The 23,216-nt window shown below is 39.8% G+C and overlaps 1 protein-coding gene across 2 annotated transcripts in view; it reads left to right on the top strand.

Moving 5' to 3' along the window:
* The first annotated feature begins 2,350 nt into the window (after positions 1–2,350).
* The window catches only part of MYCT1 (MYC target 1), a 202,400-nt gene continuing 181,534 nt past the window's right edge, over positions 2,351–23,216 (top strand). Inside the window, exons 1-2 of one of the 2 annotated variants that reach the window (XR_010068310.1) lie at positions 2,351–2,527; positions 17,993–18,620. Coding sequence is in view for 1 of the 2 variants with exons in the window: in XM_063308460.1 (XP_063164530.1) it covers positions 2,464–2,527; positions 17,993–18,522 (594 nt within the window). In the remaining variant the exon portion in view is untranslated. Of the gene's footprint in view, positions 2,528–17,992; positions 20,020–23,216 lie in introns of those variants that run through there. The other variant, XM_063308460.1, reaches the window with a different exon arrangement.

Genomic DNA, 23,216 nt, shown 5'->3' with positions numbered 1-23,216 from the left:
AGTAAAGAGACAAGTCCGGTGCTGTCTGTCTAGGTAAAATAAGTACAGCAACTCTTCACAACAGCAGTGACAGATGGTAACACAAATAGCTTTGCAGCACTGAGTTAATTAAGCATCACTTGGAGGGCAGGAAACCATTTTTCTTTAGTCAGACATTTAAATAATAGAATTAAACTACTAGATGAACTGCAGTTCAGTAGTTTCAGACTACAGGGTGACTTTAAAATAAAGCTAGCAATTTCTTCCTGGCTGGCCAGGTGGTCAGATGATGGGCCAGCTCTGTGAGTCATTTAAACAATGGCCAAGAATCACATGCAGTGGGTGTTTCCTGGGTTGCCCTAACATCTGACAGCTTTTCTTTGCCTGCACCAAGGCAAGTTCACTTTAGTTCAAAACAATATGAAAAAGCAGGATTAAACATTCCTTACAAGGACTGTTTAAATATTTTTATTCTTTTAATCTATCTAATAACCAAGGAAACTCACCCAGAAAGGTCCAGTTATCTAAAATATAAAAATCACAAAAATATAAAAATATAAGCCAGTAAAACCAATAATCACATTAATAAATTAAACACTAAAATAATACACTCACTCACCCACCATTATCCCAGTGTGGGCATTTAAAATAACACTGAAATATAAAAATGTGCTTCAGAAAAGTATTTAGGCCTTTCTATCTGTGTAACTAGAAATTTGTGGTGCAGCTATGGAAGTAAGCCAGAAGATGCTACTGTTGGTACAACTTCTATTGTACCTCCTCTCAACAAAGTTAGAAAGGGAAATATGAGAATGACATAACTGATGTGAAACATTAATTTCATACACACATACATACCAATACATTTGGTTCTTCTGATTTGTGTGCGGATACGATGTCCACACTTACCAATACCCATTTGATGCTGGTCCCTCTCTAAACTATTTGTTTCAGTTGCCTCACTTGTTTTATCTAAAAAATTGAACATTAATAATGTAATCAGCTGGACCAATTAGTAATTGGGAAAGGGACAATGCATGTAAAGGAAAATTCATATGGGTATTACAGAAATGGTAGTATAGATGTTTCCATGAATATCTGCCATGCTTCATGGAAGGAGCTAGGAAAGCGACTGAGAAGCCAGTCGAGATATACTCTACCATTTGTCTTTTTTTTTTTTTTAAGAAAAGAGAGAAAGTGAGACAGACCACATTTGCTCTTTCTAAGAACTTGGGTTGGTCTGCAGACCAGACCTGCCTTTCTCAGATTTTGTTGTTGTTGTTGTTCAGAAAGAAGCAAAAATGAAAATTAAGCTCTGATTGTTGGTCTTAAAAATACGAACTTGCCCAGCTTTGTTTTTTCCCATCAAGAGAAAGGAGGAAGAAAAGCATGAATTCTAATCCTGAAGAAAAACCTACGTTAGTACTTGCAAGCTTTCACACCTATTACTTACCCATTTACAAAAGTAATCTTCAATTCACCTGTTCTGTAAATGAGTGTGAGAAAAGAAATAAATAATAAATAATCAAACAGTGTTTAGCTAAAATATGATTATTTCCAATAGGTCTTAAGTTTCTTAGTCTTGTACCTATGCTTCTTTCCTGCAAAATAGGCTTTTGGGTGTTTCAGCTTTTATTATTTATTTTTAATTATGGTTTTAAATGTAATTGCATTTTAAAAATGCATTTTTAGTGCTTAGTGACAGCACCTTTTTTAGTGGCAGGTTTGATAGAAAAGTGAGATAAATAAATGCATTACTAAACAATGTACATGGAATTCTTCTGTGTTTATTTTTAATTAAAATATTATGTATGTTGGAATATTTTGATCTCAACCCTCCCAAGAGGGCTTGTATAATTAATATCTCAAATAAAACATACAAGCACCAGCAGTTAAACTACCCTTTTTCTATACAGCAATTAAAAAAAATAACAATAAGAGTTATCTGATTAGGGACACAATCTAAAACACAAGAGAAGCAAAATGCAATCAAAAATAAGATAAGCACAACACCATATAAAGTTTAAAAATGGCTCCATCATCACTGTTCAATGAAGAAAAGAGTAAGTCCCATGTGTCCTCTTGCATGTTTCAGAATGCAGGATGAACCGCTCCATTTATAGAAATATTTTGGAGAAGGGATGGAGACCTTTCTCCTTCTCTTAGAGATGAGCTGGATCTAACAACAAGCTGAACACAAGAGATTGAGATACTGTTCATACTTAATACACTGACTAGCCAAGGAAATGACGAGAAGGAAATTGTTCCCTGTCTCAGGAAACATGTGGCAATGCAAGATAAGGGAAACAGTTGCTAATTTGAGTATAAAAGCAGGAAATCTGATACACTGATTTCCTTTCATGCAAACAGAACAAGTTTAGGGAATATGTAACGGTATTTTTGTTTTCCCAAATCAAATTTCTAATATACTAACCAGTATTTTATTCTGGATACAACACTTCTTTAAAATTACTTTCTTTGTCCATGTTGAATGCTATGGATGCCAACAACACAAATTCTGAGAACTTCTGGCCACCCCATTTCTGGAGTAAGTATTCTAGTGGACTTGTTTTTTATAAAAACAATGTGAATGAAAATATTTTCTATATCATATTCTCTCTGAATTCTCTCTGCTATGCAGTTACATTGTATCCAGCATAGATATTGTATTCAGTATAGGTCAGAATATTTTATGATAAACAAAGCATTTGCAAAGTAGAAAAATAAATATGTTAACATTGCTATTCCACTTTTTAAATCAAGTTTCATTAGATTGTGTGAAGTTGGAAGAATAATAATAATGATAATAATTTGAACTGAGCCAGATGTTGGTGAATTAGCAGCCTATTACTAGGCTCAATTTGTTTTTAGATTTCAATATGTCACTAACCTTCAAGGGACATTTCATGCTGACAGCAAAAAGGGCAGGACTGCTACTTTTCCTGTTGATTTGGATCTACAGAGGTGAATCCTGTAGAGAAGTAGGCTAATTTTTTGCCCACAAACTAAGAGCATAAACTGGAAACTATGAAAATAATGGAATACTCTGAATTGCATTTTTGTTTTTCAAGGCTGGGATTATTTGTGGTATTCTTAGGCTCTATTACATCCTTGTTACTGTTATTCTTTCTCTCCCTTTATCCAACCAGTGTGGAACCTCCATTTTGTTTTCCAAGCTCCAATAAGTTTTTTTTTTAGAAAGTACACCCACATTTCTGTGTTACTGGGCCCACCTGTTGATTTATTCCAGTTCTTGCTTCATTGTTCTTACACTAAGTTTTATGCCTCTTGTTGTGCTAGACAAAGGTCAGACAGAAACAGGTGAAGAAATTGTGGGTTGGTGATCAAGGAACCATGCTGCCCTGCTTTTACCAGTCATGGGAACCCCTAAAGAGATGAATTTTTAGATAAGCTAGATGTATAAAGAAGCATGGTCAGTGGTGCCATTTTACTATAAACAGTATTGATTAATGGTTCTAAAGCACCTTTATTTTGGGCTCTTATTTTGCGATTTTCTCAATTCTCTGATGTCCCCCCTTTGGCCCAGCCTTTCTCCATTCTTAAACTCCTTTCTTTCATTCTGAAAGAAAATTGGGCTGCAGATAGTTCAAATAATATACTTCATTGAATACAGGGCTTATTATAGCATTGTTTGAAAATCTGTGTGCAAATGAATGAGAGCTATTTTGAGATGATAGGTGTGAATAGCAGCTATAATGTCTTCTTTGAAAGCATTTCCATGCATCAAGGTAGCCAGAAAGTGGTTGAAGAGATGGAAGAGCAGAATTTCCACTCAGCATAATATTTGTTAAACAAAACTGCATCAGGCATTTGAAGGGAGCTGCTAATTAATAGGAGTTGGACAAGGCCATTTAGATCACTGAGCCCAACCCCTGTTCATTCATCCAGACTGTGTTGCAGCTTTTTCTTGAATGTGCCCAGTGAGGGAAAATATATAATCTCTCTGGGTCAATAATTCCACCCCTCTTATTTTTAAAAAGTTATATCTGACATTCAGTTGAAATCTGCCTTCTTATAACTTAACTCCATTATTCCATGTCCTGAACTCTTGAATATTAGAGAACAGTAGAGGTGTGCAGTATTCTAATCCGAAGCAGATAAAGGTGCTGGCTTCTTGAGTGGGGTGCCACAAGGCTCTGTCCTGGGCCCAGTGCTACTCAGTGTTTTTTATAAATGATATGGACAAAGGAGTTGAGAGAATACTTACCAAATTTGCAGATGATGCAAAGCTAGGAGGAGCGGTTAATGCTTGGGAAGAGGGGGAAAAAAAAAAACTTAGGATGGAACTGTCAGCCCTCCCAGGTAAACCAGACAGGAAACATGACTAGATGAGCTAGTTCTACTTTATTATAAGTAATAAATAACATAATAAATTACTTTATTGTAATTTTACTTTATTGTATTAACAGAATTTTGCAGTCTGGAAGTACAAGTCTCCCACCCTCCCTATTTACCGCCTGAATAGTTAGGGCGGGTCCTTCCTAAGTTTCTTTCACTGGCCATTACTCTGTTGTGGACATCTTTCTCTTTTATCTGACCATTCCCTAGGCAGCATCTCTTCCCCCATCTTCTAAGATCACCCTCACATTCCATCACAGAACAGTGGGTGGAAAAAAAATAGAATGACCTTTAACAGGAGAAATGTCAAATCATGCATCTAGGTAAGAAAACCAAAAGAAACAAGTACAGAATGGGGGGAATCTGGCTCAGGAGCAGCACATGTGAGAACAACTTGGGGATATAATGGATCACAAGTTCAGCATGTGCCAGCAATGTAATGCAGCTGCAAAGAAGGCCAACAATGTCTTGAAGAGCATCAAGAGGAGCATCGAGTCCAGATTGTGGGAGGTAATTATCCTGCTGTACCCTGCCATGGTCTGGTCTCACTTGGAGTATTGCATTCTGTTCTGCATACCCCAGTTTAAAAAAGACATTGAAAAATTGGAGCAAGTCCAGAGAAGGGCTACCAAGATAATGAAAGGACTGGAAACGAAGTCCTAAGAGAAATGGTTAAAAGACCTACAGTATGTTTAGCTTGCAGAAGATAAGGTTGAGAGGGGACATGATAGCTGTCTTCAAATAGTTTGGTCTAGTGGTTAAGGCAATGGTTAAGGCAACGCTAGAAACCAGGAGACTGAGGGTATGAAAGCTGGCTGGGTGACCTTGGGCCAGTCCCTCTCTCTCAGCTCAATTCATCGCACAGGGTGGTTGTTTTGGGGAAAATAGCAGGAGGAAGGAGTATTAGGTATGTTCCCTGCCTTGAGTTATTTATAAAAATAATAAAGGCAGGATAGAAAATAAGGAAGGAAGGGAGGGAGGGAGGGAGGGAGGGAGGGATGGACTGTCACACTGTAGAGGATTCTGACTTATTCTCACTTGCTCCAGAGGGTCAGATTAGAATTAATGGGATGAAACTTCATGGATGTAGATACAGATTAGACATTAGGAAGAACTTGACAGTGAGAACTGTCAGTCATTGGAATAAGTTACTGCCTGGTTTCTTCCCCTTCACTGGAGGTTTTCAAACAGGCTGGATAGTCATCTATTGGGGATGGTGTAGAGAATCCTGCAGTGTGAAAGGGGTTGTACTTGATGTCCTCTTGGGTCCCTTCCAATTCTATGATTCTATGAGCATCCTGTAAGCTGCACCTTGAAAGAGCTACACCTTTTCCTGGGCTGTTCTTATAAAGGAGCTTCATGTTTCCTATTTTCCCCACCCTGTGTGACTCCTATGCAAGCCCAGGAAAAGGTGTAGCTCCCTTAAAAAGCAGCCAAAAGTTACAAGGAGGGTTCCTGCACTACATCTGAAACATGGTTCCTCATTGCAAGTCTGAATATTGCCCATCTATAGAGAACAGCTGTTGAGTTTTGTTCTATACAACATGGCTTTAGGTATGTGGAGAGTGCTATCATATCTCAGATTCAGTCTTCTCTTCTGAAAGATCCCAGTTTCTTCAATTTTCATAATATCTAATCTCCTAAATATCCTTCTCAACTTTTCTCAACCTCATCCAGTTTGTCTGAATCTTTCAAAAGGACATGATACTAGAAATGGGGTCTGACTACTCCAGAATAAAATGGAACTTTTGTCTTCCAAGATTTGGAAACTACTTCTGTAAATGCAGACTAAAATTACATTTGCTGACTCATATTCAGTTTGCTTAAGCTATGATTCCAAGATCTATTACCAATCCATGCCTCATCCACTATGTCTGTACATTTGATTTCTGTCTTCTGCATGAAAATTCAATTATTTTCACCTCATTTCTGTAAGTTGTCAAGATCATTTTGATTTTATTTCCATGTTCTAAAACACTAATATTGCACTCCATGTGGTGTCATCATGTAATTTGGTAAGCACTTTTTGATGTCTTCATCTCAGTCACAAGTAAGATCCACACAGCAGTTTAGTTCAACACAGTCTCTCAGACAGAAATGAAAATAAATCGTATTTTTAATTCTGAGGGGAAAACCTTGGCCATTTCTTCAATATAGCTTGAAGAACTATATATCTCCTCCACAGGCCATTTCTTTCAGAGAAAAAAGGAGAAAATATTTAAAGCATCTGTTGAATTTTATGCCTCAAAGGCATCAATTAAATGCAAGTGGCATTAAAAAACATGAGGACAACCTTTGTTCAAACTCACAGTAGAATTTCACTGAATGCACTCTATTGCAGTTTTTTATTCAGTAAATCAGCGATTCAAATGAAATTAAAAACACATGCATGCACACAAAAGGATGGGAGAGGGTTTTTTTTTCCTTGTTGCAATTCAGTCAAGTATGCCACCTTTGTGTGTACAAGTTTCTGTGTCTTAAAAGCTGCCTGTCAGACAGCAATTCAGCAGGAAGAAAAAAGTCTACTTCCTCACTGCATCTGCTTGCTAATTTCACCTACCAATTGTCTACTTGGTAGGAGTTGGATAAAAAGACAAGACCTCTGCAAGATATATTGGGTCACTGATGATTTCCATAACTTTCTGCTGATCCCATTCAGTTTGTAAGAGGCCACAGATGTTTATGGCAAACACTCACAGATATAAGCGGCAGGGAATACCAAAACTGAAAGAGCTCTAGGGCGATGCCTACAGAAGAAAGAAGAGGGAAAATTCTCAGAATTACATCAAGTCCTTCTGTGCAGATGCATGAGGCATTTCATGGAGGCCGGCCATGAAGGAAACAATTAAGATTTCTCCCTGTCCCCTTTAGTTCTACACTACTATGTCAGGACAGATGTCCAGAAGGTGGGGGATTCAGGAATGGGTTAAAGAGGAGATAGTTTTGTATATGCTGAATCTCAGATTGCTGTATTATTCTGTCTAGACCCTTCCAGACTCCAGATTCAGAGCAGACATGCCTAATTCCTCCCTGCTCCTGCACACCATAGCTGTCAATGGGAGGGGGGAAAGCACAAATTCAAAGACTTACCTAACTGTTCCCAACACCCTTTGTCCTGGTTGTCAGAAGTTAAGAGGCACTAGGATGCAACCAGAAAGAAGGAAGCCACAGTTATAATATTGATTGATTGATTGATTGACAGACTGTATTTTTATACTGCCAGGTTCCAAAGTTGACTCCCAACAGTTTACATCATAAAAATGATAAAAGTATAAAATCATATACCTAATTAGTGCTAAAATACCATCATGCACTGAGCCCATGGTGGCCATTCATTCTCCAAATGTTGCTGCCTAATAACATCGACTATCTGACAGCTGTTGCAATGATGTGGAATACTGCCTATTTTATTGTTAAAAAATCAAAGTTTTTCAGTTCAAAGACTTCAGATGCAATGCCTGTTCTAATATTAGCACCTTCCATCCTATGTTTCATCTGCCAATTTATGTTTATCAGTTCCTGTTAACACCAAAGAAGCACACCAGGCCTGCTTCTTTTATAGCCCATTGGCAATCTAATTGCCAATTATGATGCAATTAAATTTCCAGTGATGTTGCGACATTATAATGAATATAGAACAAGAGAGTGAAATTTCAGGACAGAAAGTGGAGGGAGAGAGTCTGCATCATATCAGTTTATTTCCCTTTTAAGTAAAGGTAAGGAGTTGTTTCCCATTTTCTCACAAATTGTTCTTCCATTTAAGGGTGGAGTTGCTTCCTATGTTATCTTTGTAAGGTTCCTAGAGAGTTATTGTGAGATACTGTGTTTACTGAATTATAAAATTTTCTGGGTTTTTTTCATAGAGCTTTATTAATTTTCAGTATATAAGTAAAAGACAAAATACAGAATATAGAACAGATAGAATGTATTCTATCTGTTCTATAAATTTTCTGGGTTGGCACAATACACAAACCATAATCTGAACTCAGCAAGCTAAAATAAAATGTGGCTGGTCAGTTTGTGGTTCAGTGTGTTGCACAAACACAGCCAGCACCAACAGTAGTGGGCAAGACTGAGAGATATCATATATTTATACTTATACTTTGTTGGAGGAAAATTCTGAGAGTGCCTTGGACTGCAAGAAGATCAAACCAGTCCATCCTCCAGGAAATAAAGCCAGACTGCTCACTTGAGGGAATGGTATTAAAGGCAAAACTGAAATACTTCAGCCACATAATGAGAAGACAGGACACCCTGGAGAAGATGCTGATGCTAGGGAGAGTGGAGGGCAAAAGGAAGAGGGGCCGACCAAGGGCAAGGTGGATGGATGATATTCTAGAGGTGACAGACTCGTCCCTGGGGGAGCTGGGGGTGTTGACGACCGACAGGAAGCTCTGGCGTGGGCTGGTCCATGAAGTCACAAAGAGTCGGAAGCGACCAAACGAATAAACAACAACAACATACTTACTTATACTTATACTTATACTTATACTTATACTTATACTTATACTTATACTTATACTTATACTTATACTTATACTTATACTTATACTTATACTTATACTTATACTTATACTTATACTTATACTTATTTAGGGGGCGTGGTGGCTCAGCGGTTAAGATGCCAGGCTTGTCGACCAGAAGGTTGCAAGTTTGGCAGTTCGAGACCCGAGTGCCACATGACGGAGTGAGCTCCTGCACTCGCCCCAGCTCTTGCCAACCTAGCAATTCGAAAGCATGCAAATGCGAGTAGGTGAATAGGTACCGCTTTGGTGGGAAGGTAACAGCATTTGCATGATTGTCATGCTGGCTACATGACCGTGGAAGTGTCTTTGGACAACACTGGCTCTTCGGCCATGGAAACAGAGATGAGCAGTGCCCCCTAGTGTCGGACATGACTAAACGGGAACCTTTACCTTTACCCCTAGTACTTGGAGTCATCCAACAAAGGTGACTAGCAATAAATCCTATGCATGCAAAATAATGTGGCTCCTTACATTTTACTTAATGAATGGAACTTACTGTGAAAATGCAGTGATGATCACTGACAGGTAGTTCCTGAAATATTTGACGCATTCATAAACCATCAATGACAATTGGCCAGAACAGCTGCACTGAGGCCTATAAGAACCTCTTGCTTTCAGACCATCAGATGGGCTACTGCTGAGGTAGATGGATGCTTGTGTTGCTACAGCAGAGCTTTTCCAGTCTTCTGTTCACCATAAATGAGGAGAGTGCACGGTGTTGAAAAAAATTCAAACTGATTTGCTACTGGAGGAGAAATATGATAGGTACTATGCTAAACATACAGTATATGTGTGTGTGTGTGTGTGTGTGTGTGTGTATAAATATATATATATATATAATTGTTTTATAGTATTATTATAAAATACAAGTAGTCCATTTGGTACAGTGGTATTTATACAATGTTGACTGGAGATTATTAACACTCTAATGCTTAGATAACTAAAACCTTTAAAAACTGAGGAAAATAACAAGTTTATATCAATATTAACTATGATTTCTAAAATGCTAATGTTGATAAGCATAACATCATTTTACATCTAAAGCTTTAGACTGAGAGATAAGCTGACCTGGGCTAATGGCAGTTAACATGGAATTGAACATTAGATGCCCTCCAAGCTCTGCCACTTGCAGCAGTTACCTAACATGACTACCCCTGAAGAAATAAGAACCAGATTGCAAATTTAAATGGGAAGAATTATGTTAAATCAGTAGTTAAGAATCTCTTCAGGGTTAGGGGCACCAGTGCACAGCATCTTCTCTTAGCTCTTTTTTCCCTCCTTAAATTTCAGTGCAATTGTGTGAGATTTGGGCAATGTCCATGGCTAAGATCTGATGCTATTCTCATGTGAAATTGCTGGAATGTTGCAAAATACATTGTAAAATTTTGAGTATTTTAATTTTAGTTTTTAGATCAGAGATGGCTCTGAGAGGTCTGGTGAAAATCCAGTCCTAAATCACCAACTCTTCTGTTATGTGATTAATCTCTTTTTCATTATCATTCCATCCTTTAAAACAAAAACTTCCACAAATCACACACACTGGTGCTGAAATCAGAATATTATAAAAGAACTGAAAAAATCCATTCACACATAATAAGAAAAACTCAGAGTTTACTTTACAGTCCCAATTTTTAAAATGTATGGCTTTTCACCATGTGTAAAGTGGAGGGGTCCGGAAAAATGCTGTTGATCAGATTTCTAATGTATTTGCCAAATGTTTTAGCAGGATATTTTGCAGACGGCAATGCTGTTGAATTTCCTTGTTAAGGGACACCTGAAGCAGCCTGGCTCCACAGCACGCTTCATGCTTGCCAACTTTTGCAAAACCTCTCTTAATTGGTGGCTGTTTAACAACAGCAGGAAACTGCAACTTCCATCTAATTTAATTTTATATATAACTGAAAATAATAAATCAAGATCCTTTGAATACAGAAACCATTTTCTAGGAGAGGAACATAGGTTTTGATGTTACTGAAAATTTTCTAATAGTCTTCTGGAATTATTACTATTATTATAGCTATATTGTAGATGATTATTATTGTCTATGGGGAAAAGAGAAAGATAAAATTACACATGTAGACTGATGCACTTACTATACAATAAAGTTGATTTTCTAATGATTCTGGTTAAATAATGTAGAAGGAAATGCCTTCTTTTGAATATTGGTTGAAATTCAAAGAATATGTCTTTCCATGCTTGACCATTTTAATAAAAGGCCCTTCAAGACCTAACACAAAATTACAATAACTGGATAGTATAAAGATTCAGCCTACTCATAAAGTTGTGTAAAAAATGAGTTGTTCCCAGGTGTAGTTTGGCTTCCTAAGGTAATGCAGGCTGTAGTAAATAAAGAAGCATTTTCTGAAATGAATCCTTCAGTGCAGGGGTTGAAAAGTACAGTAACTGTGTCCTAGGGCTGCAGCAATCGGATTGACCACTAGATGGCAGGAAAGAGTTAACCATTCTCTTTGCTACCATGTAATGGCCAAGATATGGAACCCTACTTCTACTCAACAATAGTGCTAAAGTTGCCAACCAAAAGTGGTCTAGCCTGCTTCTGTGGCATTGACAGTATATTGCTACTCAGGATGCTTTCAACTGAGTCTTCATAGATTTACCAGATCTGGGCTACCAATGTCTAAATAACCACTAGATGGCAGTAAAAAGAAAGAGAAAATTCTGCCTCCGCTTTCATTCAATGGTCATCTGGATTTGCGCAGTGCAGATGGTAGCCCTAACAACCTAAATGGTGTAATTACCTTGTATCAAGATAATAAAATGTTCTCATCTTCCATTTGAAACCTTTCTGCTTTTTCTGTCATTTCTGTCTTGCAGGAAAATAAAATGGTTATACTGTACTGTGGCATTACAGGTAGTGCTAGGAATTATTACAGAGAAAACCTATCCATTGAATTGTTGTCTAAGAACAATCTTTTAAATTATGTTAGAAGGCTAGGTGAATAAGTTTCTTTCTAATGGATATTTTGTCATGAGTAAGGATGGTGAGCAGGAGGAGGCCTCTATCCAGGGGGAAAAATGCATCCGTAGTTTAGAGACTTAGAGCTGTCATTCAAAGAAACCCAGAACAGACCCGCCTTGAGTTTTGGGGTTTATCTGTCTGGGTTTTCCCACGCTTCTTCAGTTTGGTAGGATTTTCTGTCTACAATAGCAGTTAAATAAAACACTAACTCATCTCGGCATCGTCTTTGCTTAGGACATAATTGTACTATTTCATACACTTGTAACTGATTGCTCTATTCAAGCAAATTTCCAGCAGAGGGCAATGTTGCCATAATCATGTTACAGAGAAATGGTAGATTCATTGAACATTGGAGAGCAAAATTATCAAAGGATCTCGTGGCACATATTAGTTTTATTTAAATAGCTTTGCTGTAATAGATTAGCACAACTAATCTCGGCAAAGTGATGGTGAAATGCCACCCATGAGAAGTTTTGCCAGCCACAGCTGTTATTTTTATTTCCAGTTTAAATTCCTGGGTCAAAACTAATAAACTATCATCAGTGGACTTATCATAATCAACATTCACTATGCTTTAAATGCATACTGAATGTACTGAGTTTTAAAGTGCTGTTGCAGATCAGAGTGGATTATACTAGGTTGGTTGAATCAATGGATTGGCAGTATACACAAGTATACACAAGGTTTAGTGGGTTCAGTAATTGCTCATTAAGCTTAATTTCCATTGTAGCCATTCTGTTCCAACAGAACAGCTTTAAATTTTCAGACTTCAAACTTTTAAACTAGCATTATTTATTATAGCTTTCCTAAAAGTTGCAGTGCTGTGTACATAAGGCTACCCTTGAAGAAAGTTAAAAAATATAGTACTAAATGTTGAGGCAACATTATTAACTAGAAGTGGGTAATAGTAATAGGAACGCCTCACACCCTGGTTCTTTATGATCTTCATTAGCTCCCCATTAACTTCCATTCACAATTCAAGATGCTGAGATTAATTATGAAAGCTCTTCATGGCTTTTGATTACAGAAGCTGAAAGAACACCCCTTCTCATATGAGTCTGCCTATACTTTAAGGGCCACTCTGGTGCTCCCATGTTATGATTAAGGGGATAAATGCCTATAGGAAGCAAGACTTTGGGCCAATCCCTCTCTCTCAGCCCAACTTGCCTCACAGGGTTGCCGTTGTGGGGAAATAGGAGGAGGAAGGAGTACTAGGTATGTTCCTCACCTTGAGTTATTTATAAAAATAATAAAGGTGGGATAGAAAATCTAAAAAAAAAAAGTGTTTTCCATGGCAGGCCCCAGACTTTGGAATGGCATCCTCATCTACTGTTTCCTTAATAGTTTTTTTCAGCCCCCGCAAAGACATTTTTATTGACATTTTTAATAATGTGCTAATGCTGCTGATACTTTAAACTTTTTATTGCTTCTTTGACTTTCTACTATTGCTTTATAGACTGTTTTAGCAAATACTTTAGGTTATATATTTTATACAATGTTTTAATGTATACTTAATATCTCAATACACTGTATTATCTTATTTTATTTCATATGGTTCTAAGACTAATCAATAAACAATAAACTAAACTAAACTACTTTTATCAATTGTTTTAACATATACCTGTAGTTCTAATTGTTTGAATGTTGTTATAAACTGCACTGATTTTTTTTTTAAATGGGAAATGGTGTAGAAATATTTTAAATAATAAAATAAATAAAACAGAGGAAGATTCTTTTGTCTGAAGGCATGCTTATTTATCTGTGCTTTCCTTACATCTTAGTAAAACTTTTGAATATAGATGTAAACAATTTTATATTTCTCTCCAAGAGTACATATTTTCCTAGGGTTAGGGTTAGGACTTATTTTTCCCTCTCTTTTTCTTATTAGACTTACTGTTGTTTCTTATTTTGTCAGTGCAATGTATAAAGAAAAATAAATCAAGCATCTATCTAAATAAATACATCTACAAGTCTTGAAGAATATATATGACAAAGGGTACTAACTTTGCATAGCTAATATAAATAATCCAGCATTTTGGGATAAAATGTAGCAAACATCTCTTTTTTTCTTCATTTTCTTCAATACATTGTTTTACAAAATAAGGTTGATGAATTGTACATATTTATGGACTTCTTTCATGTTCATTTATTCTGTTAACTGACCAACAAACTTAGCAAAACTAATAATTCTAGAGTATACTGCTTGTTCACCATTTTGCATCCTCCTCCCTTCTAGAGTATATTAAGTCTATAAATCTTTCCCTAATCTGGAGGCATCTAGGTCTGTGCTTCCAAACTCTTTCTCTTTATACGACCACTACAAGATTATTGAAAGCTTTTAAATACTCCATATTACTCAGGGACCACAAGTGTAATACCTGCAAGCAACATGACACATGTTTTTCCCTTAAATGACATCTAGAGTTTCCCCAATTAGATGATGATGATGATGATGATGATGATGATGATGATGATAGCTTATAAGATTATTCCTTGAGAATTTGGTGTTTCCAGCTCAAAGCTTGGGAGACAGTCAATTTTTAATGTAGCCATTAAAAAGAACTATTTTGGTACCCCGCAGGGACCAATCCTCATGAGTCACCAGTTTTTGGACCGGGCTGGAAATCATTGCTCTAGATGTATTGGGATAAATTCTCAGGATTCTCGGTTAGCATGGCTGCTGGCCCTGGTGGCAGGGTGGGGCAGGGTGGGAAGGAGATTCTTGAACTTTTAGTCTCAACACATGTCATGTTCTCATTCTAATGTCTGGTTAACATTGTAACGTTTCACATGTCATTCTCTGTTCCGTATCCCTTCACCCGGGGTTTTTCCATTCTGTTACACTCCCTTGTTTTGGGGGCTTGGAATGCATGTTTAGGTTTGCGCTCCTGTTCAAGGTTACGTTCCCAGGCGCGTCTATCGGCATTCAGCACCTGGGAGGGGGAGAGTCCTGACGGGCGATGGGGCGGGACCTGCTCTCAAGCAAGGCTTTTAAGTTTGTATTTGGCGCGCTTTTGCTCATTCTCAGCTTTCTCTGTATTTGCATACTATTCCTTTAATAAATCAGTTATCTTTAAGCCCGAGCTTGTGAGACTGAGTATTTGGGTTTAGGCAATCGTTACATAAAGCTGAGAATCATTTTTTCCATTTTCCGCTGGCCCCATCCAATCCTTGGATAAGAGGGAACGCCAGCGATGACCGAACCTCAACTTCGCGTAAGTGAGGGAGGCGAAGACGAGCGGGAGGTGGCCAAAAGCCGGCCAGCGCTAACCTCGAGAGCGCAAAGAGCAGCACGTCGGGAGTTGCGAGATACCCAATTGGACGAGCTGCTGACATCCATACAGGAGAGTCTCAGGAGTGAACAGAGATCTGTTATGGAAAGAACCACGGGGAGGGGGTCTCCCCAATTGGCCTGGGAGCACGAAGTCCCCTTGTCACCGAAGGTGGTGATAACCAACCAACCCCCGGAGGAGCCGGTCACTCCGGCCCGTATGAGGGCATTGGAAGATAAAATGGATTTAATAGTGACGATCCTCAAGGATCTACCCAGAGAGGATCAGCCCAGAGTGGCAGAGCCCACCCCGGAGGATTGGGAGGAAGAGCCGTCACAGTACCCCAGGCACAGCACCCTGTCGACCCGGGGGAGAAGTAAGACTCGATCAGCCCATCAAAGGGGAGAGCGAGAGGCAAGACCTCCTAGGGATCGACCATCTGTGGGGGCTCGGCGTACGCTGTCATTCGCGGCACCGCCACAGCCAGCTGAGCCGGTAAGAACCTTCCCACCATTTGGAGTGAAGTTTGATGGGGATCCCGCAACGCTCTCCTTCTTTATTACGAATGCCAAGCATTATATAGAAGATTGGGGTCGGAACTTTCAGTCTGAACATGGCAAGGTCAATTTTATTGCCAACAAGCTGAGAGGAAGGGCAGCGGATTGGTATGTGCAACTATGCCAAGCTGAGGCAACTGAGTTAGAGGACTTCGATGAATTTTTGTGGGCACTCAAGGAGCATTTCGAAGACCCCCTAGCTCAAGAAACGGCCAAAAATGACCTGCGCAAACTCTACCAAGGGTCCCTCTCAGTTGCTAAATATGCGTTGGAGTTTAAAGCTTTAGCAGGAAAAGTGGAAGACTGGTCTGAGCCAACAATCATCGAATTGTTCAAGCAGGGGCTAGAACCCGAAATCCTTCGATGGGCGCTAGGCAGAGACGATCCCAAAACGCTATATGGGTGGATTCAGTTGGCGGGAAGCGCAGAAAATGCCCTACGAACCTACGCCCATACCAAAGAGCTTAGACAAACACGTCTTGCTAGAGGAGCGCGCACTTCTGGACTTGCCAGCCGCCCCAAACCGAAAACCTGGGAAGAGGAGAGGGAGCAACGGTTCTCCAAGGGTCAGTGCCTCAGATGTGGGAAAGACGGGCATCGAGCCACGTCGTGCCCGAGACGCCGTACTGAGGAACGACAGACGAAACCCACGGGAAAGACGCCTGCTCCTGCTCCACCGCGAAAACTGAAGGCGGCCCTCGCAGAACTGGACCCCCCCGACCTACCCTTCGGAGAAGAGGAGGAAGAGTTGCAATTCGAGCAGCCGGCGGGAAAAGCCTACCACCTGCCCTGAAGGGCGCCCTAGGGCAGGTGGAAGAAACCGGGCGTAACCATGATTCGGTGAGTGGAAACTTCCCCACACTGACTGTTAAAGTTAAACTGAGCTCAAAAACCAAAACTGTGGAAGTGTGGGCCATGCTAGACTCGGGTTGCTCCCGTTCCCTAATGCACCCTGACGTGGTAGCAGCTCTCGAACTGCCCACGTTCCCTTTGGCAAGACCCATGATTTTCACCCAATTGGATGGCACTATGGCGGGAGGGAAAGCAGTCAATCTTTCCACGGGACTGGTCGCTTTGCAGATGGGCTCCCATCAAGAAAAGCTGCCATTTGTGGTAGCTCCAGTGGGGGGCCCTCTGGTAATCCTGGGAATGCCTTGGTTTGTGCAACAAAACCCTTTTATCAACTGGCTCCATAGAACTGTAACGTTTGCAGATGGATTTTACAAAGTACCCGAAAAGGACTTACTGGAGGACATGGAGGGTGGAGGGGTAGCGTATACTACTGTGCAGACGCTTCACCCTCTCGAAGGACTACCCAATCAGTATCAGGATTTTGCTGAAGTATTTGGGGAAAAAGAAGCGGATCGCTTGCCACCCCACCGAAAAACGGACTGTGCCATTGAGTTTTTACCAAATGTAAAATTGCCTCACCCAAAAATATACCCCATGTCTCCCAACGAGCTTACCACGCTAAGGGAGTTCATTGACAAAAACCTGGCTAGGGGTTTCATTGAGCCGGCAAATTCCCCGGTAGGAGCTCCTGTCCTATTTCGGCCAAAAAAGGATGGGTCATTAAGACTCTGTACCGATTTCCGCGGGCTCAATGCGGTCTCAATATTAAATAAATATCCTTTGCCCCTGATCAAAGATATGTTATCACATCTGGCCAGAGGCAAAATCTTCTCAAAACTGGATTTGAGAGAAGCTTATTTTCGTATTCGCATAAGGAAAGGGGATGAGTGGAAAACAGCATTTAACTGTCCTCTTGGGGCTTTCCAATATAAAGTCTTACCTTTTGGCTTATCTGGGGCACCCGGGGTTTTTATGCAGTTAATCAATGAGGTCTTGCATGACCACCTATTTAAAGGGGTACTGGTATATTTGGATGATGTATTGATTTATACTGAAACCATGTCAGAACATATCCACTTGGTGCGTCAAGTTTTGGCTAAATTGAAAAAAGCAGAGTTGTACGCAAAACTGTCAAAATGTGCGTTTCATCAGTCGCAAATTGATTACCTAGGTTACCGAATTTCAGCTCAGGGCATTGAAATGGACCCTGCAAAAGTAGAAGCTATTGTGGCATGGGAGCCTCCTCGTACCAGGAGACAATTACAAAGTTTCCTTGGATTCTCTAATCCAACACATCTGGAGAGCAACAGGTTGGAGAAGTCTGGTCTACTTGTCTGAAAATCACTTCTGTATGAGAGGTGCACTGTAAGTACTATTGACAGGCTGCATGTTTTTAGCAGAAATGTCATATTTTTTCATTGAATTTGTGATTAACTGCCTCACAAATGTTTTTTTTTTCTTTTTTAGATCAAATAATAATAGCATTTTCTGTTTCTATGGTCACTGGACTTGTCATTGGAAGCATAATCTGGGCCCTTTTGACTTGCCTGTCTAGCCGTAGAGCTAGTGCTCACATTTCCCAGTGGAGCACCTCATCATCTAGCCGACGTTCCAGAGCTGCTCGTGGATGTGCTGCCAGCAGACCTGGGTTCTACCGCAACAGCAGCTGTGAGCACCGAAGCAATCTTAGCTTAGCCAGCCTCACCTTCCAAAGGCAAGTGTCTTTAGATCAGGCTAACTCTTTCCCAAGAAAATCAAGTTTTCGGGCCTCTACATTTCACCCCTTTCTCCAATGCCCTCCACTTCCGGTGGAAACCGAGAGTCAGTTGATTACTCTGGTACCTACCAGTACCACCACCACACTTACTGGAACTTCTACCAATAGCTTCTCTCATCCAGAATTCAATTGGTCAAATAACAGTCTTCGTGTCTGCCATTCAACGCAAACTCCGCCTCCTGCCTATGACTCTATCATAAAGGCTTTTCCAGACTCTTGACTTTGATTCATGAAATATATATCAAGAATCTCAGTTGTATGATTTTCTGTGGTCTCTGAAGATACCTGTGAAGCTTACTATTGCAAAAAGGAACTACAGTACTGAGACGGGAGTGATATTGTGAAACCTGAGCAGACCACATGGAATCTGGATGTTCCTCAGCTTTGAAGACCTTTCTCGCAATAGTAGCTATGTCTGCAGTATTAATGTGTTTTTATAATTAACTTTGCTTAGTAAGCATTGTCTTTTATCTAGACAATACAACATTGCTTGTAGTACAGACACAAAGCATAGACCCTTGGAAGATATCCTGCTATTAACTAGAAAGTGGTGGCATTTTCTCTTTTAAAATGGGATTTTATTTTCAAAGCCTTTTCTCTGGGAATGTGGATTTCCAGATTTATTTTTCCTATGGCTTGTATATCAGTTGCCAATATAGTATGAATGCAGAATCTTCACTAATTCTTCAGCAGAAATCTAGGTTACTGCATGTATTATTTCTGCAGGACAAGTGTTTTGATTTATGTGTTTGGAAATTGCTACTTCAAAGTACAACCTGATTAAGAGTGGGGGCCAATTCCCACCTCCCTCATGTAAATCCCACTGAGTCTAGACATTCTTATTTCTGAATAGGTCTGCAGAGGATACTGCTGTAGGGAAACCACATTTCTTTTTTCTTTCTTTTCAATCAGTTTGAGAATTGCTTTTGGGGGTCTTTTCCCCAAAAGAGAAGAGTATTTCAGTGAAATACTGGTATAGCCTGGTGAAGATTTCTGTCCTTCTTCCCATGATGAGGAGGCCGAGAGGTATGTCTTTCACTCCGTCCTTTCTCTGGTGGTTTGCATCCTGCAGGGCCTTCCATGCCTTGCTTCAGTCCACCTCCTGCCCATTTGCAATACCTTTCAAGTATGTTTGAAAAGATCATTTAAAAAATCAAATGAACCCTGAAGATGAGGGAAAAATGGAAGAAAGACCTTTTTTAGTAAATTGGAGGACAAATTTGAGCACAGCATTGCAAGTTTCATAGGTGCATTCAGGGAAATGTGTTACTGCTAGATTCAAGATTTGGGGAATCCTTGGCCAAGCCCAGTCCTTCAGGAGTCTCCTAAGTATGAAAGCAAGAAGATGCACAGATGGAAAATCTTACCATTTCCTCTTGCTTTCCCTGTTCTTGCATGAAGGGGGAATGGAGGCAATGGATCCTCTTCTAATCACAGAGTCCAAGCCAACTCTGTACCTGGCATTAATCTGAATTTTATCAACCATTTTTCCTCCAAATATTTAGAAATGAAAGGGATTTAAGAGGGGGAAGTACTAGGACTCTGCAAAGACCAAAGAGGAACTTTGCTGCTCCCTTCTCTACTTCTAAAAGTAAAATGGCCACACTGCCTTTCTGCAAGGCCTCATCTACCCAATACAGTAGCTGGAAGAGGCTTCTAGGCTACTGGAATTGCTGGGTAAGTCTTCAGGGTGACACAAAGTGCTCAAAGAAGCAGATCATGTATGAAGCACCTCATCGAACTGAAACCCAGTCACAATACTGCAATCATTTTAGCAAAATTGGACCTATACTTTTAAAATATTGGACCTATATTCATTCCCTATGAATGGATGGGAATTCTGGAATTTGATATCCAACAGATCAGAAGAGGGGCAGTTTGATGGAAGCTGCCCCAATATTTTTTAGTCTCCCTGCACTATTTGCTAGAAAAAGAGCATGAATCACAGTTCTTTTATTCCCATTTCTTTTAATTAAGAATTGTGTCTGGGCACCATTTTGCCTGTCACAAACTGCAGCAGTTTTAAAATAAAGTGTTTGGACTAGAAGTAATCTCAGTCATTTGTGTTGAAGGAGTAACCTTGGCACCCAAGATCTGATCCACCCTAATTTGCTCTGGTTACTGTCTCACTCCTGAATCTTTCAGGAAGATGATGAGAAACATCGAGGGTAACAGGAAAGACGTCCTGTCCTATACTTCGTGACATGAGTTGTTGTTGTTGTTGTTGTTGTTGTTGTTATTATTATTTTGTAAAAAGATGTGGCATAATTATAGTTGCAAGCAATTGGAATATAGATTCACGGAGGGGAGCGAGAGATAATGCAATTCATAGGATTAAATGAAATTAAAGGGAAATATATTTAAAGGTTGATGTTTTTATAACAGAAGTGGAATGTAACCAGAACAAACAGTATACATTTTTTTCCTCAGGTAGGACTGGAGGATTTATCCCTTTGCAAAGTGATATGAAAATATTATGCATTCATAATGGGGAAAATAAGGAACTGATTAAAACCAAATTGATCAATTTGTCAAACCTATGACCTCCAGGCCAAAAGTATCCCTATGAAGGGATACTTTTAAATGAACATCAACCATAACAACACTCAGACCTTATTCACATCAAATTTGGCTTTACATGCAATTTTTGATGTAGGTATACATCTTTTGAGGGACGCGGTGGCGCTGTGGGTTAAACCGCTGAGCTGCCGATCGGAAGGTCGGTGGTTCGAAACCGCGCGGCGGGGTGAGCTCCCGTTGCTCGTCCCAGCTCCTGCACACCAAGCAGTTCGAAAACATGCAAATGTGAGTAGATTAATTGGTACCGCTTCGGCGGGAAGGTAACGGCGTTCCGTGAGTCATGCCGGCCACATGACCACGGACGGGTCCTTAGGGACAACGCCGGCTCCAAGGCTTAGAAACGGAGATGAGCACCGCCCCCTAGAGTCGGACACGACTGGACTTTACGTCAAGGGAAACCTTTACCTTTACCCTTATACATCTTTTGTCACCTATTCTCAATGAAATTTCCAAGCAGGCCAGTTTCTTCTTTCTTACCAATTGCCAGTCATAATTCCCTGCTCTCTGGTTTCAAAAGGAAATATGTAAGATCCCTTTCCTATGGATGTCTACTTGGAAATACACCTTATGATATTTGATGGAGCTTGCTGCTAACCCTGGGCACAGGGCTGCAGTCTTAGCACAGCTCCACCCCACCATGTTTTGACTCCCAATCCCTCAAAAACAGTTGAAGAAAACTCATCACTGTTTCTACTTCTGTAGACCTTGAAATGCAGAGAACAGTAGCTGTTGCCTAAAACAGTAGCTGAACTTTTACTCTGGAAATGGGGTGGAAGAGTGGGGAGAGGAGGAGAAGCAAAGTAGTTGGAAGGTTGAGTAGGGCAGAAAAAACTTCCTGCAAATCCCACAGCATTTTCAGTGAAAACCTCAGCATTGCTGCAATTTCAGATACCTCCCGGCTGAGCCAGCAATACATCAACTCCGCTTTCAGACTGAGCCTGTATCGTGAGATCAGACAGATCCAAAACTGATTCTGACTTGACCCTGTGTGCCCTGAGAAAATTAATGGGCTTCCCAAAGTACAATATACATGGACATGCAGTTGCCATTCCACCCTGAACAAGAGCTTATTTCTCTGACAGCCTCCTGTATTACCAATGAAAATGAACCCTAGTGAGTCTGCCTTTAAATTTTCTGCTGTTAACCGTCATTTCAAGACTCTGTGCACCATGATAGTCAACTGCAAAACTGAAGCAATAATGGCAGAAGCCTTCTTCATGTATGCACTTGAACTTGAGGAGAACTTCAAACTGAATCAAGTTCTGAACCCATAAGAGTTTGAAAGCAGACAGACTGTAAATGCACCTGGCCCACCTGTTGCTTTTTCTGACCGCCCTGAGTTTAGTTGGGTGATCTGAAGGAGATGTACTTGCGTTTGCTTGAATGACAGCATCATTCTTTGTGGCATTACACCCTATTTTATTAGAGATCCAAATCACATTTATAGATGTTTTCATGTTCAAGCAAGCTTCTGTCATTCAGACCTCCAAGCTGAACATATGAAGTAGAGGAGAAACTACAGGTTGGGCCATTTCTGGGACCTAGTCCTCAGTTTATTCATACCTGAGAAGGGCAAAACTCACCTTCACATCCTAAGCTGCTTTGCCTATTATTGAGAATCAGTAAGCAAGTGTGTTGATATTAGGGTGTTGCCATCAAATTGCATACTTCTCACTGGTGTCAGTGTAGTCTGATCTTGCAAAACGACAATGCTCCTTGTTACTACTAGAGTCCTTCATGCATTTTAGCTATGAAAATGGGAGCCTTTTATTGTCCACTGAACTGAATGGTATCCCTGAGAATGTTTAGTCTGCTTTTTTTGTTGATGATGGAGACAAATTTAAAATTACAGTAATTTTTTAATCATTTTCTTCTGGGTAGGTTTACAGATGGTTTGTGATAGAGCTTATATAAGATATTATTCCACGTATAACCTTAATTTTCATAAGCGGCATGTGGGAAGGCATTTTTTTCCTTGCTATAATTCAGATCAAATACTGGCACAAATCTCCCCTCATATGTGTATTCAAGTTAGGGAAGCTGAAGTATAAATTCTTTGTTGCATAACAGTTAGTGAAATAATTGTCTATTGGTCTGTATTTAAAATGTTGTAAAATCTGTATTTCATGAGCATTGTGGAAATGACACAATTTAAATAAAATTCTGACCCTTGATCTGTATTATAGTTTTATTTAAAGAACTGTTCTACATTATACTTGAAAGGGATTCATTTTGGGAAGGGGTAGAGGCAGGTGTTGCATTTTGCTAGATGCCCCAACACTGAAAATTATTTTCCCAGCAAGGCACTGACTGTGACTCTGTCCTGTGGTGTCC

Source organism: Candoia aspera, chromosome 1 (genome assembly GCF_035149785.1).
Source record: "Candoia aspera isolate rCanAsp1 chromosome 1, rCanAsp1.hap2, whole genome shotgun sequence".
NCBI lineage: Eukaryota > Metazoa > Chordata > Lepidosauria > Squamata > Boidae > Candoia > Candoia aspera.
Note: the sequence above shows the minus strand (reverse complement) of the source record. Positions and strands in the feature narration are given on the sequence as shown.